This window comes from Phacochoerus africanus, chromosome 8, assembly GCF_016906955.1.
Source record: "Phacochoerus africanus isolate WHEZ1 chromosome 8, ROS_Pafr_v1, whole genome shotgun sequence".
NCBI lineage: Eukaryota > Metazoa > Chordata > Mammalia > Artiodactyla > Suidae > Phacochoerus > Phacochoerus africanus.
The window spans coordinates 85,557,223-85,574,694 of NC_062551.1; the positions used below are offsets into that span (position 1 = coordinate 85,557,223).

At 38.5% G+C, this 17,472-nt stretch overlaps 1 protein-coding gene across 16 annotated transcripts in view; it reads left to right on the forward strand.

The window, feature by feature from the left end:
- Nucleotides 1-17,472, forward strand: part of EPB41 (erythrocyte membrane protein band 4.1) — a 168,611-nt gene that overhangs the window by 117,870 nt on the left and 33,269 nt on the right. For 8 of the 16 annotated variants that reach the window (XM_047792916.1, XM_047792922.1, XM_047792928.1 and 5 more), the window contains 2 exons: nt 1,099-1,161; nt 6,634-6,810. In XM_047792916.1, coding sequence (XP_047648872.1) covers nt 1,099-1,161; nt 6,634-6,810 — 240 coding nt within the window. Of the gene's footprint in view, nt 1-1,098; nt 1,162-6,633; nt 6,811-8,906; nt 8,958-9,335; nt 9,616-17,472 lie in introns of those variants that run through there. The other 8 variants (XM_047792919.1, XM_047792920.1, XM_047792926.1 and 5 more) reach the window with 5 other exon arrangements.

Below are 17,472 nucleotides of genomic sequence, written 5' to 3' on the forward strand. Positions count from 1 at the left end.
TGGCTTGGATCCTGAGTTGCTGTGGCTCTGGCATAGGCTGATGGCTATGGCTCCGATTAGATCCCTAGCCTGGGAACCTCCATATGCTGTTGGAGTGGCCCAAGAAATGGCAAAAAGACAGAAAAAAAAAGTAAGAAAAAAGAAATATTTCGCAGTGGCACCATATACTTGGAATCACTGACAATATCTTATGCATGTTTATTGTGAAAACTTCATAGCATCACCTCCCAGTATTGCTGATAATGATGGGTTTGGCTATTGTGTGTCTCATTCTTCCTAGCCATAGAGTAGGATGAATTAGTTCTTAAAGAGAAGAATATTGACTAATTGTGTATAAGATGTCCTTAGATCTTTTTTTTTTTTAAACCTTTTTTTTTTTGTCTTTTTGGCATTTCTTGGGCCACTCCTGAGGCATATGGAGGTTCCCAGGCTAGGGGTCTAATCGGAGCTGTAGCTGCCAGTCTACGCCAGAGCCACAGCAATGCGGGATCCGAGCTGCATCTGCGACCTGCATCACAGCTCACGGCAACGCCACATCGTTAACCCACTGAGCAAGGGCAGGGATCGAACCCGCAACCTCATGGTTCCTAGTCGGATTCGTTAACCATTGCGCCATGACAGGAACTCCCTTAGATCTTTCTTATGAAAGGTATTAGAGATGCACACACTGCCATATTACTAAGTATGACATGATGTTCAAAAAGCTAAATAATGTTTTAGCTTTCTTTCTCTACTCCATGGAACATGGAGTTTCCAGGCGTCTTAAAGTCATGCATTTTAAGATAACCCTCAAAAAGCTGTTTCAAAAATGAACATAAAACAGCTTGTTATGTAAGAAACCAATGAAGCCAGGAGCACTGTCTAAGTAACATCATTGCATTCTTCCATCATTCATGAGCAAGATCATCCATTTTCTAGTTGTAATCGTGTCCTCTGTGTGTCCTTGTGGTTCTGTGACCATCTCATGTTGGCATATGCTGCGCTTGTGAACATTTAATTTTGAATATTTTTTTGATTTGCCAATTTGCAGTTTTTTCCCGCAAGAACAACATTTTAATTTTTTATGCTTTTCTGTTTTTCCCTCTTTCATTTTCACAGAAAAAGAGAGAGAGACTAGATGGTGAAAACATTTATATCAGACATAGCAATTTAATGTTGGAGGTTTGTATGAACTTGAAGCTTATTCCAGTTGGTTGCCTGTAACCTTCTGCATTCTTTGCTGATCCCCCTTTCTACGCTGCATTTGGTTTTGCATGCCATTGCATGAGAGAATTTTAGGTTTAAAATGCTTTTGCATGTTGGTAAACATGAAGATATGCAACCATTTCTCCTTCTGACTTTTTAGTTTCCATCTCTCATACTTATCTAAAAAATATATGATTGGGACTACCTCTGCATCCCATGGTTCCATTGTTATGCCCACATTTAGAAAGTACTACATTAATGTTTGAAAGTTCCTTGAGGAGTTCTCCTGTGGTGCAGTGGGGTAAGGATCTGGTGGTGTCACTGCAGTGCCTTGGGTCACTGCTGTGGCATGGGTTCCATCCCTGGCCAGGGAACTTCCATATGCTGCAGGACATGGCTCCCCCAAAAAAGTTCCTTGAATTATCCAAGAGTATAAACTCCTATATGTTTCAAGCATCAAATTTGCACAATTTTTTCATCTTTTGAATTGAGAGAGTATGGAAAAGTAGGAGAAATGATCACAATTCAGAATGGACTTAAAATTTTGAGAATACCAGAAAATGACAGAACAGTGAGAAAAAAAAAAGTAAGATAGAGGGAGGAAAGGAGAGAGGCTAGCATTTAATGAGTAGTTAGTATGATAGAAGATAGTTTAATTATAAAACAAGCTTGGAAATTAATACAACGTTGTAGATCAACTATACTTCAATGAAATTTTAAGGAGTTCCTACTGTGGTGTAGTGGTTAAGAATCCAACTGCAGCAGCTTGGGTTGCTGCTGAGGCTCAGGTTCAATACCTGACCTGGCGCAGTGAGTTAAGGATCCCACATTGCTGCAGCTGTGGCCTAGGTTGCAGCTGCAGCTCAGATTCAGTCCCTGGCCCAGGAACTTCCTATGCCACAGGTATGGCAAAAAAAGAAAGAAGGCAGGGGGAGAGAGAGAAAGAAGGAAGGAAGGAAAAAAACAAAAACAAGACTATGAGAGTATGGAATTTTTATTTTAAAGAGAAAATTGAGGCTTAAAGAAATTAAATAATTTCGGAGTTCCCATTGTGACTCAGCAGAAACAAATCTGACTGGCATCCATGAGGATACAGGTTTGATCCTTGGCCTTGCTCAGTAGGTTAAGAATCCGGCGTTGCCATGATCTGTGGTATAGGTCGCAGACTCAGCTCGGATCCCATGTGGCTGTGGCTGTGGCGTAAGCTGGCAGCTACAGCTCTGATTCAACCCCTAGCCTGGGAACCTCCATATGCTGCAAGTGCAGCCCTAAAAAGACAAAAGACCAAAAAAAAAAAAAAAAAAGAAAAAGAAAAAAGAGAGAGAGAGAGATAGAAATTAAATAATTTCCCTGTGGTTATAGAGCTGGTAAATTTGTAAAGCTAGGAGTTGAGTTAGGGTCTATTTAACTGTATTAAACTGTACCTTTTTTTCTACTCAGAAATACAACGTACTATCTGCTATGGGATTTGCAAGGTCATTTTCCCTATATTCATTTGCAAAGTCACTTTCCTATATTCAACATTGCTCCAGTTTTTACCAGACCTATATTATTATGCTTTATCTAGTTTTGGGGTCCATATTAGATAAGGAAATTTAAAACTAAGTAGATGATTAGAGGAACATTATGAGGAAAAATTAAGGAGTTATTCTGTGAAAAAAATAGGCCATGTTAGTTTACACATCAGAAAAACTCTTATCTGGAAGCTGATGACATAATTATCTTACAGCTCCACTCAAAATAGAACTAAAAGAAATCGGGGAGTTCCCGTCGTGGCGCAGTGGTTAACGAATCCGACTAGGAACCATGAGGTTGCAGGTTCCATCCCTGCCCTTGCTCAGTGGGTTAACTATCCCGCGTTGCCGTGAGCTGTGGTGTAGGTTGCAGACGAGGCTCGGATCCCGCGTTGCTGTGGCTCTGGCGTAGGCCGGTGGCTACAGCTCCGTTTCGACCCCTAGCCTGGGAACCTCCATATGCCGCGGGAGCAGCCCAAAGAAATAGCAAAAAGACAAAAAAAAGAAAAAAAGAAAAAAAAAAGAAATGGGTATAAATTCTGACATCAAGGATTTAACTTAGGTACAAAGGAAATATATAGGAAGAGATAAATGGTTCTTTCCTTCAGGAAGCATACAGTGTGGGGACAAGTAGAAGAGAGAAACCATAAACAAGTAAACAAATACTGATAAAATGATTACAAGTTATTATAAAAGCTCTGAAGGAAATAGTATTCTGTGCTAATAAAAAGGATCTACTCTAAATAAGACAGACAGGGAACTTGTCTCTGAAGAGGTAGCACTTAAGCTGAGACCTGAAAGATGAACATATATTAAATATGGTAAATATTACTAAACTGGAAATTTGAAGACAGATCTCTCATAGCCGCCAATAATTACTTAAGTTCATCTTATTCTTTGTCAATACATATATTTTAAGTCCCTGCCAGGTATTAGGTACTTTGATAAAAATAATACAAATTATGGCCAGCTTTAACTAATCGTGTACTGTAGGGTGGGCACAAAACCAAGTGCTTTATATATGTTTCCCTCATGGAACATGAAGTTTTCTTAGGCTGGACCCTAGGATATTTCAGATTTGGTAACTAGATCTCTTTGCCTTAGCTCATGAATAGAGCTAGACCAGAATGATTCCACATCTGAGATCAGGAAGAATAATAGATGTCAGTTGATCCCCTTCTACTCAACAGTGTAACATCTCCCAATTCCAAACATGCCTGTTTCTTGATGAGTCCATCTTTAATGCTGCTTCCTCTTAACTGGAACCTATAGTACCAATCATATATTTGTCCTTTGTTCCATGAGGTGTGTTATGGCTTCTGAGACTCACAAAGTCCCTGTGCGTGATGTGTTTTTCCCAGCATTTCACTGACAGCCATGAGAAGGGATTTCTAAATAAGTGTGTGTTTGAAAATTAAAACTACTAACCACCTTTTGAGAATATTTTCTATTTAATGATGTGTTTGGTTTAATTGCTGCTAAAACTATAGGATGATAGACATCAAAAAAGTGTCTAACCTGGAAACAGCCAAAGTAATTTGGCTAACCATCATTCTCTAGTATTGTAAAAGTCCCTTAAGGGAGTTCTCTCAAGTTATCTGTCGCTCTAGCAGATTTTTCTTTTTAAGCATTCCCTCCTCTCCCTATTCCTACTCCACCCCAACTAATGCTTTGTTCTGGCACAGATAAGGTCGAGTTCATTTTTAGATCTACCGCCTCCTCCTCCATCTCCCAAAGAGAACCTGTGGCAAGTGTCTGTGACAAATTGTATTTGAAACAGCTCCCTTTGAGATCTTAATTTTACTCTGTGCTCTCACAGGTTTCCAACAAAGCCAGCTAAGAAGGATGGAGAAAGCTCCCTCAGAAGCTACTGATTTTATTGAAATATTTATTTTCTCAGGTTCCGAGGCAATCAAAAGCTAGGCAAGAAGAGTAACAACAAATTACCAGTCTCTCACAGTCAGGGAGTTCTGGTTTTATCTTAGCATCTCTTGCTCATTTTTGTGTGGCTCCATTCACACTGTTAGCCCTCCCAAATATGTTTAGTTGTTCTTGGCCCAAACAGATTTGATTTTGTCAGGAGCTGGGTCACAGGGCCATGCATGCCTGGTGGGTCTCAGTTGTTCAGCTTACTACTGAGTCTTTGACCGACCTTGTTCCTGCTTTTCTTTAGCTAGTCAACATGCTTTTCTTGCTTTCAGCTAGAACAAAAGTGCAAACTGTTGCTTCCCCGCGGAGAAGCCCTTATTCATGAGTTACACTCACATTTCATTGCAGCAAGCAAGAGGTACTCTTATGGGGGAGTTACAGGATTGCCTTTTTGGGGTTAGTTTTCTCTTTGATTTCAAAACAAATGTGCATGGTTCAGTCTTGCAAAACTAAAAAGAATAAACTATTAAATCAATTTTCTGAATGAATATCTCCAGGATCAAAATTGTGTCATGTGTCTCACTGATTTCTTTTTCTTATGTTGTTTTTCTTCTTGACATTGCTTTTGAAGAAAATTTACTTATTTGAAGCCTATATTGTCCCAGGAAAACTTTTTGAACAAATTTTTATTTAAAAGAGTTCCTTCCTCCTGCCCCACATAAATGAGGCCATTTCCCACAGAACCGAAAAAGAAAAACAAAAAAGAGAGAGAAAGAGAGAGAGAGAAAGACTAATACTAAAATTCACACAGCATATTAGGAGATATATTTAGTATTATGCTTTTATTGGATACAGAGCTGCCTTGATATAAACACAGAATTTTTAGCAGTCATCAAGTGACAGGCTCCCACATGTTTTGATTTCAAGCATAGCTCTTTTGAATTTTTTTGAAGAAATATGTTGGATAAAGAACATTTGAGTTTTTGTCTTCCTGTTGTATTTCTCAGATTATTTCTGGCCAAGTTACTCTTTTGAGAGTTGTTTTATGCCTCCTGTTACATAAACTTGAAGGTTATTTTCATATTATTTCTACTTTATTAGCCTAGTTTTGATCATTTTTCCCTGGAATATCCCTATAAGAGCTTACCTTTCATTGTCCAGCATTCAGATTTGCGGAAACAGTTGAGTTATTGTAAGTTGTCAAGGAGACATATGAAGGTATGTGACAAGTTCTTGTTAAACTCTCCCCATGCACTGATGATTCCTGGAAGTCGGTCCCTATTTTGAATTGTACTTAGGGATGAAGTGAAGCTGTCAGAAGCTGGAAAACAAGGCTTTTAGTTTGTGTGAATATTATTGACAAAGAAAAAAAAGCCATTATATTGTATACCCCTGAGTAATTATTCAGAGATAATAACAACCTGCTCTGGAGGCTTGAGCCAGGAATTTCAGTAATTAAATTCTTGTATCAAGAAAGGGCTATTCCTGTTTACCAAAAAATCCAACAACAGCCACCTAATAATAGGAAAGTAAAACCAACTCCAGGTAGAGATAGAAGGATGCTGCACAAATACAGCTCACCAAGGCAAGGCAGCCAGTGATGGGAGTTGAATCCTTCACCATGTCCTTCATTTAACAGTTTCTCCTTATCCACTGCTATCTCCATCCTGCCTGAGCTGAGCCTTAATCAGTTCCTGTCAAGCTGAGGCTCATTGAGTTGTTGGATCACCTGCTTGGGATGAGGAGTTGGAGATCTAGCGCTGTGTCATGATGGGAAGAAGAGTTGTAAAATTAAGGAGTGAGCTCTTTATGGGTTATATAACTGCTGAGAGCTATGGGGTTATGATGCTTCACTGCTTCCAAGAAAAGCACTGTTATTTTTTTTTTAAGCAAGCAAATATACCATATTGTATATTTACAATTTGAATGCAATTTATGGATTAAGAACATTTATCCTGGAGGTGGTGTATTTTCTACCAGTGCCCATAGTCTGTGATGGGCTTCCCATGGTGTGTGTTTTTTCCCTAGTATTTATTGTTTTGCATCTTTGTCCTTTTAACTGTAGGATTTAGATAAAAGTCAAGAAGAGATCAAAAAACATCATGCCAGCATCAGTGAGCTGAAAAAGAACTTCATGGAATCTGTACCAGAACCACGGCCTAGTGAATGGGATAAACGCTTATCCACTCACTCTCCCTTTCGAACAATTAACATCAATGGGCAAATTCCTACAGGAGAAGGAGTGAGTACTTTGTCCATGAGACCAGTTGTGAGAATGAGTGAAATAAATGCTTGTGTGTATTGATATTCTGTATCTGAAAGTTTAGAGCTGAAGTTTAGCTTTGGTGCCTCACCAATTCATTCCAGTTTTGAAGCGTTCATAATCAAATACTTGTTTCTTAAGTTATGTGGACTACCCAGGCTATTTACGAGAGCCATTTAGAGCTACCAGAAGACAGTTAGGCCCTGAGAACTCTCTCTGGAGCTGCATGCTTCTGGCTAGTGTATGTTTACAAATTGACCATAAGCCAGTGGAACTTTATGTTCAAACTGTGCCTTCAAGGACCAGAGAGTTTACTAAATTTAGTAAAGCCAAAATTGGAAAGGGATAAGCATTTTTTAAAAACTTTGTTTGAACATTTGCGCAACTTAGAAATGTCTGGAATGGGTGAGCATAATTATGTAACATAGCAGGGGGCCCCTAAGCCAGAGAATGTGGAATACTAAGTATTAATGATTCTATTTCAGTCTTAGAAGGACTGTTGATGATTTATTTTATCTTTATGAGTAGCATCAATTGTTTAACACACTGTTTTGTAAGATAGTCACAAATAGAGGATGCAAGAGAGATCTTTTAGAGACTGTTTTTTTCTCCTATTGATGTCATTACCTAATTTAGAAATCCTACACCTGAATAAACAAATCTGTGTAATGAGAATGTCTTAAAAGTTACCTTGGGCACATTTTCAAAAATTCTTTACTTAGTCTAGCCTTTACAGGTTAAGTATGTATATAAATAGTCACAGTGACTCAATGAGTGATTGTAATGATTTTTAAAGTATATGCTATTTTCCCCTCAAAACAATAGCAATTCTAGTTAAACTCTAGGTAAAATGAAGTCTTAATGTTTTTTTAATATTTTGGTTTTATATTCAGAATTCGCAGTGAACTATCCAACTTATTGTTTAGTTCTGGAACTGGAGAAGATAAAAGTTGGTTCACAAAGGATTTTTTTATATTTTATAGTTTTATATTTTTCAAAATGTGATTGAAATTGACTAATGATTCTCCAAATGGGGTTGGTCCAGCTTCATCAAGAAGGCTGGCTAATTCCTAAATGATGGGGCAGCTCAAGAGAGTTCCTAGGAATGATAGGATGTGGTTGTTCCTATTCACTGTCCTCTCAGCCTCCACTCGCTGGTGTAAGTGGACATGGGTTGGATATTCCAAATCTAAAGCATGTACTCTGAACTGGGACAATGACTGCTTTCTGTAAGTCCGTGACTCCATGAGAAAGCACTTATCACTGCCTCGCCTGGCTAACCCTATCTGCAAACCATAACTGCGTTATTTTCTCAAAGTTTTCTTTTTGACTCTGTGCAAGTAATAAAAGATGCTCAGTGGGTTAAGGATCCAGCGTTGCTGTGAGCTGCTTTGAAGAAAGTAACTTAGGATCCTCTTGGATGAGGTTTGGTAAATTTGAACCAGTCTCCATTTCCAGAAAATACCTTCTATCTTAATAGAAACTCTCCAGAAACCATCTTAGGGCTAGATTTGGGAATGGCTGTTTCGTTATGTAGACTTTAAAGATAAGATGTTTATGGAGTTCCCGTCGTGGCTCAGTGGTTAACGAATCCGACTAGGAACCATGAGGTTGTGGGTTCGATCCCTGGCCTTGCTCAGTGGGTTAAGGATCCAGCATCGCTGTGAGCTGTAGTGTAGGTCCCAGACGTGGCTTGGATCCCACGTTGCTGTGGCTGTGGCATAGGCCGGCAGCTGTAGCTCTGATTCGACCCCTAGCCTGGGAACCTCCGTATGCCGCGGGAGCTGCCCAAGAATGGCAAAAGGACAAAAAAAAAAAAAAAGATAAGATGTTTATAAATTAAATTAGATCAATGAGGAGTACTTTAGTTCTAGGGTTATAATATTACCTCTCTAAGTGAATAATGCAATAATTAAGAACTATGTACTGTGATAATTCCACTTTCTGGCATATCTTACTTTTTCTTTAATAATTAGGACAATATTTCTCTTCTCTGGGGATAGCTTTTCTACTTTTGACAGCATTGTTGTTGCATTGCAAGGCAACTGAATTTTATATAATTTGTGTGTGACCAGGTGAAGAAAACCTCTGTCCTTCCCTCGGAAAGAAAGGTTGGTGGGCCAGAGGTAAAGCTGCTGTTATGACTTGTGCTTCTCAGTCACAGTTTGCTCTTGTTATGGCACTAAGCAGATAATCTCCCCAGAACTGAACAGCAGCTGCTCAGTGATTTTTTTTTTCTTTTGGCTATACTAGTAAATTCACACTCACCACCTTTTGACCTAACACAAAACATTTTCACTGCTGCAGCTTTTGCAGCTTTCAATTTGCTTATTTCTGCGCATGGCTGGTTGAAAAGCTGCATGAAGATGTAAATGTGTATTCAGAGAGAAAAACGAATTTAATTGTACCCTATTCTTTTTATGTTGTCTTTCTTCTTCCCTTTATTTTCTTTTAAAAATCATTATAATTTTGCATCCTTTCTTTTCCTTTTTTTTGCTGACCAGTCCCCCAGCTACTTTCTCCCTGATACATATCACTTAGGGGTGTGCAAAGAACCGGTGTCGAACTTCCAAACAGATCAGAGAAGGCTGGCTCAACTGAGAGAACTTAGAGCCAAGTTTTTCCTTTCATAGGAAACATCTGTCTTGACGGGATGGCAGAGTACAGAAATTGCCAGGGGCAAAAAAACTTCTCAATTGGACAATTGGGAAAAAAAAACAACACTTTTCCTTAAAAGTATCAAAAGCATTTGCTTAATGTGATGTATAAACCTTCATTATTATTATTTTAAATCACAATTCTGAGAGAGAGGGGGGAGGGGATTTGTAATTGTTGAGATTTGTGGGTTTTTTGGTTTTTTTTCTCTGTAGACCTTGGATGCTCATATAAACTTTTATACTTTTGTTTTTTCTTTTGCAGTCTTTAAAATGTATAAGATTAAGATTTTTATTCCCTTGAGCAAAAGCTAATTGCTATACTAAACTGTTACATTTTTAAAGTCTATCTGAAGAGATATGAAGATAACATTTTATATTCTGCCATTCTATTTGTAATAAAAGTAACTTTTCTGATGGCAAGAAGAATGGTTCTTTATTGGCTTTGCCCAATTGATCTAAGAAAAGTCAGCAACACCAGAGCAATGAAAAGTGACCAAAAACTTATATCTGAATATCCTTGAAGTAGGAATAAACACTGTAACTAAGGAAGTCCCATGATTCCTTGAACTTTCAGGACTTCTTACCTTCATTGATTCAGAAAATTACCTGTCGAGTACCTTACTGTGTAATAGAAACTGTGCCAGATAATTGCCAAGTAAAGTAAAATAAAGGGTGTCCAAAAGATTTTCCCAAATCCTTTGCACATCCCCAAGTATCATTTTTGAGCATTTTCCATCTGTCATTTTGTTCATCTTTCTCTGTCTTTCTTGATCTTCTACCGTGAAACCAGACACAGGAACGTGCTCTGTTAGTGCAGGATGAAGAGAAAATTAAAAGGCAAGAGAGATCTGCTGAAAGAACCTTGCCCCAGCAAGAGAATGAAGAAATTCTTCCCAAGGTTTCTATTCCAATCCCTGAGGATCACAAGTCTCTCAAAAAGTGCCACCTCTACTCTAGCACTTTTTCATCTCCTCGTATTCCTTTCGTGATGTCTTTTCTCGTGGTTCTTGCATTGGCTGTCTGGTGGTTGGTCTTTCTGTGATCACAAAACAGGGTGCTCGTCTGAAATGTCAAGACTAAAACCATTGAACTTTGTCTTTGGCTTCTATGTGTTATCTCCTATGTGATGCCCTCTGATTTTGATAGTTCACTGTCCTAGAGGAGCACTTGTGATCATTTTTCTGTCAATGAAATGTTACTCTTTGTAGAATATGGATGGTGGGGTACAAGGAGTAGCAATGGATTGCCCAGGCCAGCTTTCCTCACTGAAGTTCAACAAGTTTAAGCAAATCCAATTTAAGCATATGATAGGTTGGTACTTTTCCCAAAAGCTTTAACTCTTTTATCCTGCATGTTCTTATTGTTTACTGTTGCTATGTACTCCTCTCCAATGTTTCACACAAAGCAAGATATTCTGTAGAAACATTTGATGGAATATTTTCCTAATCTTCAATAGGTATTTGTATAGCATGGGCTCTGTAGTTTAAGAAAAAAATTCAACTCACTAACCTTTCAAAAGCCTTAAAATGAAACATTTCAATCTATGAATCTATAACCACTCCTTTTCTTGAGCTATCAAACCAGTATATACAAAGGCCTTTTTCGGAAAAGGGCTTTTGACTTCTGTGGCCTTCTTATGTATATTTCTGAGATGTACAGGGACAAAGCTTTATCCTCTCTGGTGTATTGAAGAGATCTGCAAAGGTTAAATGCAGTTTTCACAAGTATAATGTTGGTGGTTTAAGGAAAATGGTGCTGGTGCCCTTTAGCCTCCAGCCAGGGCTGAATTTTCCAGACTACTCTGCCCATCTTCCAAAGTTATGGAATAACAAATGTCTTCAAGATTTGTACATAAACATACCCTTATCTGAATTAAGATACTGTGTTACTTCTTTATGAAATAAGTAATTATATTGCCAGAAGCAATATTTAGCAATTATGATAAGCTTAAAAATATGTATATCTATATATTTCGTTTTTCTGATAGACTTCAGACTTGTTTATTCTTACATTTGTGTTGAAATCCATTGTTTTAACTAATAACCTTGAGAGTTAAAAGTTCTATTGTGACAAGTATGTGTCTCCCATTTGCATGTTGATTTTTAAGGCTTCCCTGAAGTAAATACATGTGTGCTCTCTCCTCACAAATAACTCGGATGCCTAACCTGGTTTTTTTCCCCCTCAACATTAATGAAATCTTGCATGTAGCTTAAGTTTTATGGCACTTGAATGTACCCTTGTGGATGGTTTGGTTAATGTTGTCTCAAATATTTGTTTTGAAATCTGAGTTTATAGGGTTGTCAAACTGAGATTATTGAACTTTGTTTTACTTCTTAACACTTTCCAGATGATGAAACTTCTAAACATGACTTTTTGTGTTTAAGATGATGGCGTCTTAGAGCAAAAAAAAAAAGAAAACAGTAAAGCCAAGAATCTTTTGTCCTTCCACACCTACCACTATTGTTCTATTCTCTCTAGGGACATGTAGAAAAACTTTCCTGAAAACTGCTACTCTGTTCTTATAGGCTTTCCAAAAAGATGAGAAAGAAGCGAGGAGCAGGTGAAATTTTAAAATCCGATATGAGTGTGTATCTTTCATGTCACAGGATATGTGTGTTTATAAGAAATGTTTTTAATTAAGATTATTTATTGATTCACTCGTAATAAGAGACGTCAAATCAACCTGAAATATTGCAAAGCTGTTCTTTAACACAGAAAGTGATCATCCTAAGTACTCCTCTTTAGTTGTGAAATAGCGATAGGAGAGCTTTCCTTATGAAATAACAAAACTATGGAATTGGTTGAATTCTTTTTAAAATTTTTTCAAGAAACTGAGAAGGAAATAACCTTAGGATTTTGTTGATAACTTTTGTACGTGTTTCAGATTATATTTCCTGTTTTCATCCTTGTACATAGCTTTTTATTAATTATTATTATTATAAACTTCATACTAATTGAATTTTGTTTCCCATTGTATTGGAGTTAATTCAAGCCCATTAAAAGTCTAGTGTAGGCCAACAATACTTTTTGGTTTTCTGAAGTGCGACAGGAGTCCTCAGAGATCCTTACGGATGGTCAAAGGAGAGGACCTTTCTTCTTGTTAAGCAGATAAGGATGGTTGAGAGGGGAAAGGGCGATCCTTTGTGATGGGCTAATGCAGGCTCAAAAGACATGCCCATCTCAGTTATCAGAGGAAAAACATTGGACATTACAGCTTTGTGTTAGCTAAATGAATGCTGCCAATACGTTTAACATAAAGCTGTAAACAGTCTTGGTTTCCCTCTCGCCTCTCATTCCATTCTCAATACCAGAGACAGACCCAAATAGCTGGATGTTATTACCCTGGTTCAGCTTCTCAACAGCAGGTTGATTAGTGAAAAACAATTTAGACTAAGGGTATCGATTCAGACCAGTAAAAAGTCTTGGATTTTGGCCTTATTTTTGCTAGTAATCATTTCCAGGGTGACTCTAGGGTTCACTTAACTCCGTGATGCCCAGATTTCCACTCACCATCACAAAGACAAATCTACCTCATGAGAATGAATCTATGACATATTCCAGGAGCCAGAAGCTCTGGTTGTCATTCAATTCTTGGTCGTTTGGGGACTGAAAATTAAAAAAAACAAACACACATTAACTTCTTGGATTTTTTTTTTAAATAGAAGTAAGCAAGTAAATAGCTGTTTATTTCTATCTACTCCATATTGTATGTGACCAAACACTTAAAACTTCTAAAGTTAAAAATCCCTCATACTCTTAAGCAATTCATCTTACCCATATGGTGTACTTTGAGTGAACCATACCTCAGAGTAAGTCCAGCATCTATGTTTTGGACCTAACTTTTAGCCATTTTCTTATGCTAACACTTGAATTATGAAAGAGATTCAGTTTGCATGGGTCTGTTCTACTACTTGTTTACATCTTCGAAGTTTTGAAGGAAGATGCTATTGAATCTGTTGACTAAGATGAGACTAAAAATAATCTGTGGACTAGATGTCATTGTCATCATAGATCCTAGTACGTTTTTTCTAATGTACATTAAATATTATTGTAATTTTATTCTGAAATTTCTGTGGATATAAATCAGTGCACTTTTTCTTACATTCCTAAGTCACTACTGTAATATTTGCTATAGAAAAGCATATAAGACAACCTACACATTAGAGGTTTGGTTGTTTTTTGAAGGCATTACCCATCAAAATTTATATTTAGGCTTTACCCAGTGATTACATATTTACAAAAGGAAGAGAGAAAAGTTAAAAATAATATGAGATACTTTCTTGCTTTATAGATTTACAAAAGGAAGGCGGAAAGTTTAAAAATAATATGAGACACTTTTCTAGCTTTCTTGCTTTTTTCTTGCCAAGGGTATTGAACATTGTAAAGATATATAAAACTTTTTTACTTAGTTTCCTTCCCTTCTGTTTTTCTTCACAGAAATTGTAAAATCCCAAACTTCTTTACAGCATTCTCTTATCACACTGAGGAAGTGTGTCTATCATACATAGACATTTTGCTTTTTCTCATTGCACTCGAAGAGGACTTGTCATTTGTAATCTTGGTAGTAGAAGTGGAGTCAACTCCTTATTCATATTCTGTGTTATGCATGATGTAGGATAACTCCATCTGCCTCCTCTACACTATAGGGAATAGTATCAGTAGCTCTGCTCTCACTTCTGCTGCTGTTACCCTTCATGCCTTAGGATCTCCTCTTTACTATATCAGAACGTGATACAAAAAGAAACATGTTGATGTGGACCTTAGGAATGCACACCTGAAAAGGTTAAGAAGTTGTGGTTGTGAAAGTGAGGAAGCCATAATAAAGTTAGGCTGGAAGAGGAAGAAGGGTAGCTATGGTCAACAATTACAGTTTCATGGAGTATTACATTTTGTAAATGACAACATTCTTTTCATACAAAAACTTGAAAGATAAAAAGAAGAGAGAGTAGCTTATTACTCCCACAGATCAGAAATAATGCCATATGCTAATTTACTTTTACACTAGCCTAACCAAATGTACAGGTGACAGATTGTTGAAGAAACATATGGGTTAGGAACGCTTTGCTAATCTTTTGTGATTGATATCCTAGAGGGCAGCCCATCCCTTTATCATAGTCAAAATCCTGTTTGGGATAAATAACAGAGTAAATCTAACATTTAAAGATTAACAGAGGTGGGAAGGCATAGAGTCCCAACTATCTTTTCGGGTCCCCCTAAATCAATAAAGGATGTGGTTTAATCTCTCATTTTCTCCTCTACTGTCTCTTTAAAGAAAAGTCTCCATATATACAGGGTCCTATCTCAACAACACAGAGAATAAGAATTAAAGGAGAAACTGCTCTCCATTCACTTATTCACTGCCCACTAGGGCAATGCATTGCGGGGATGGGATGCAAAGAGGCAGCATTATCAGAATTTTAGAACTGGATAGGCTCCCAGTCCAACTCCTCTCCCCACCAGGAGAGATGCTGACTCTTCTGTATATCATTTAGAGACTCAGAGAGCAAGTGGTCAATATTCAGAGAGCAGCCTGTGATTCAGTATGTCCCAAGATACAGCACATTATGTCTTTGGACATCAACATTCATGTCTTCAGTCAAAGTCTGTGTCCCTGTAGCTTTCACTTCTTGGTCCTAAATGGAGGCATTCTAAAGGATTTTCTATCTTCCACATTATAAGCTTTTCACATAGTTGAAAGTAACTCTCATGTTGGGGTTAGTCCCAGTTCTTGCCCTCAGATAACTTACCATCTGATGTCCAGATCTGTCCCAGTCTTCCTCCTAGCACGTTATCCTTCTGCTTTCTTCCCTTCTTTTTCTAGCTTTTCTTGTTCTATCAGGTTTTTTTTTTTTTTTCTTTCTGTATCTATTGCCCATAGGTTGCTTCCCTAGAGTTTATTCCATTTTGTGCCCCTTCCCATGGACGCAACCTCTCTAAAAGAAATGGGGGGAGGAGTAGGAGGAGGAGGGCGGGAGGGAGGGCGGAGTGAGGTGAGAGAGAGAGAGAGAGAGAAGGAGAGAGAGGAGAGGGAGGGAGAGAGGGAGGGCAGATAGAGACGGGAGGGAGGGGGGAGGTCTGCGTGAGGGGAGGGTCGTGCCGGGAGGTGGAGGGCGGATGGAGGAGGGAGGGAGGGACGGGAGTGGAGTGGAGGGTTCGAGCAGGCGCGCGGAGAATGAGCTGCTAGTGAGGTAGGTGCGGGGCGGGAGGGAGTGCGGGAGAGCTCGATGGCGATAGGGAAGAAGAGAGAGGGAGGGATAAGGTAGGGAGATATCGAGGTAATGTTTCGTTCAATGAGTCAGTTCTTTCTGTGCTTTAGTTCTTTCTTGTTTCTTTCTTTTGCTTACTTTAGTGTCGTGGTCAGTTGGGGATGTCAGGTATCCAGAGATGATGAGAGTCGATTTCTTTTCTGTCTTGTCTTTCTTTCTTTCTTTCTTTCTTTCTTTCTTTTCTTTTTTTCTTTCTTTCTCTTTCTTGCTTTTAGGGCTCCACTCACGGCATATGGAGGTTCACAGGCTAGGGTCCAATCACAGCTATAGCTGCCGGTCTACACCACAGCCACAGTAATGTCAGATCCAAGTTACATCTGCAACCTACACCACAGCTCATGGCAACGCCGGATCCTTAACCCACTGAGTGAGACCAGGGATTGAACCTGCACCCTCATAGATACTAGTCAGATTTATTTCTGCTGAGCCACGACGGGAACTCCTAAAAGAACATTTTGAAATTCCTGGAAATCCTGGCTTTTTCATAGATCAACAGGGGCATTTGGGGTTTTTTGGTTTTGTTTTTGTTTTAGATAAAGGTGTTAGGAGGTAGGTTAGTTTTGTGGCTTTGGAAACTTCTTGTAGCCCGGGATCTGTTGACAAGATTGTATTGCTGTTATATCTTAAAGAAGCATACCTCCAGAGCCTGCGTTCTGTGTTTGCTTGCCTTCTCTGACAGCCTGGCTAACCTTTACATTCTCTAGTACCCCCCATGGTTGATTTGATTTATACCACTGTGGTATGTTATAGCTATGGAAACTTAATTTCTGTTTAGCGGTCTGATGATAACTTAGATGCCCACCAGAAATAATGATATTAAAAATTTGAAATGTTGGAGTTCCCGTCGTGGCGCAGTGGTTAACGAATCCGACTAGGAACCATGAGGTTGCGGGTTCGGTCCCTGCCCTTGCTCAGTGGGTTAACGATCCGGCGTTGCCGTGAGCTGTGGTGTAGGTTGCAGACGGGCTCGGATCCCGAGTTGCTGTGGCTCGGCGTAGGCCGGTGGCTACAGCTCGATTCAACCCCTAGCCTGGGAACCTCCATATGCCGCGGGAACGGCCCAAGAAATAGCAACAACAACAACAAAAAAGACAAAAGACAAAAGACAAAAAAAATTTTGAAATGTTAATCTATCTCTTTTAGTTTTGCCTGCATCCTCAAACCTATGAGATTCTGAGGGAAAAGAGGCCTTGTTTTATTTATCTTTGTTTGCCAGACACATATTGTATCTCAGACATATAACAGATAATTAACATTTTTTAAATCGAATTAAATGACTAGTCACATGGTAATGGATAAACTCTAACTTTTCACCTAGAATCTCTTGTATTGGGACATAAATTTGTACTAAAGTGATCACCACATGCCCAATCACTATATGCAGGTAGCCCCCCCAAAACCCACATGTGGCCCAGAAGCCACTGTCTCTCCTATTAATCCTGTACTATGGTCCTTAATTTATTCAAAGAATCTACTATACTTCTATGATAGATGTCAGTCTCTCTTGTTAATGTCTTATAATATGATTCAATTAAAAGCTCTTATCCATTTACCACAATAATCAACTGTTTTCACTATAGAACATATTATTGAGACTGGGATACTTTTCTATATGTATAAATTCATCTCGAAGTGTGATATCATAAAGAGGACTTGTTATTTGACAATTTGTGTTTATCCAAAAAACATTTTGGAGAGTTCCCATTGTGGCTTAGTGG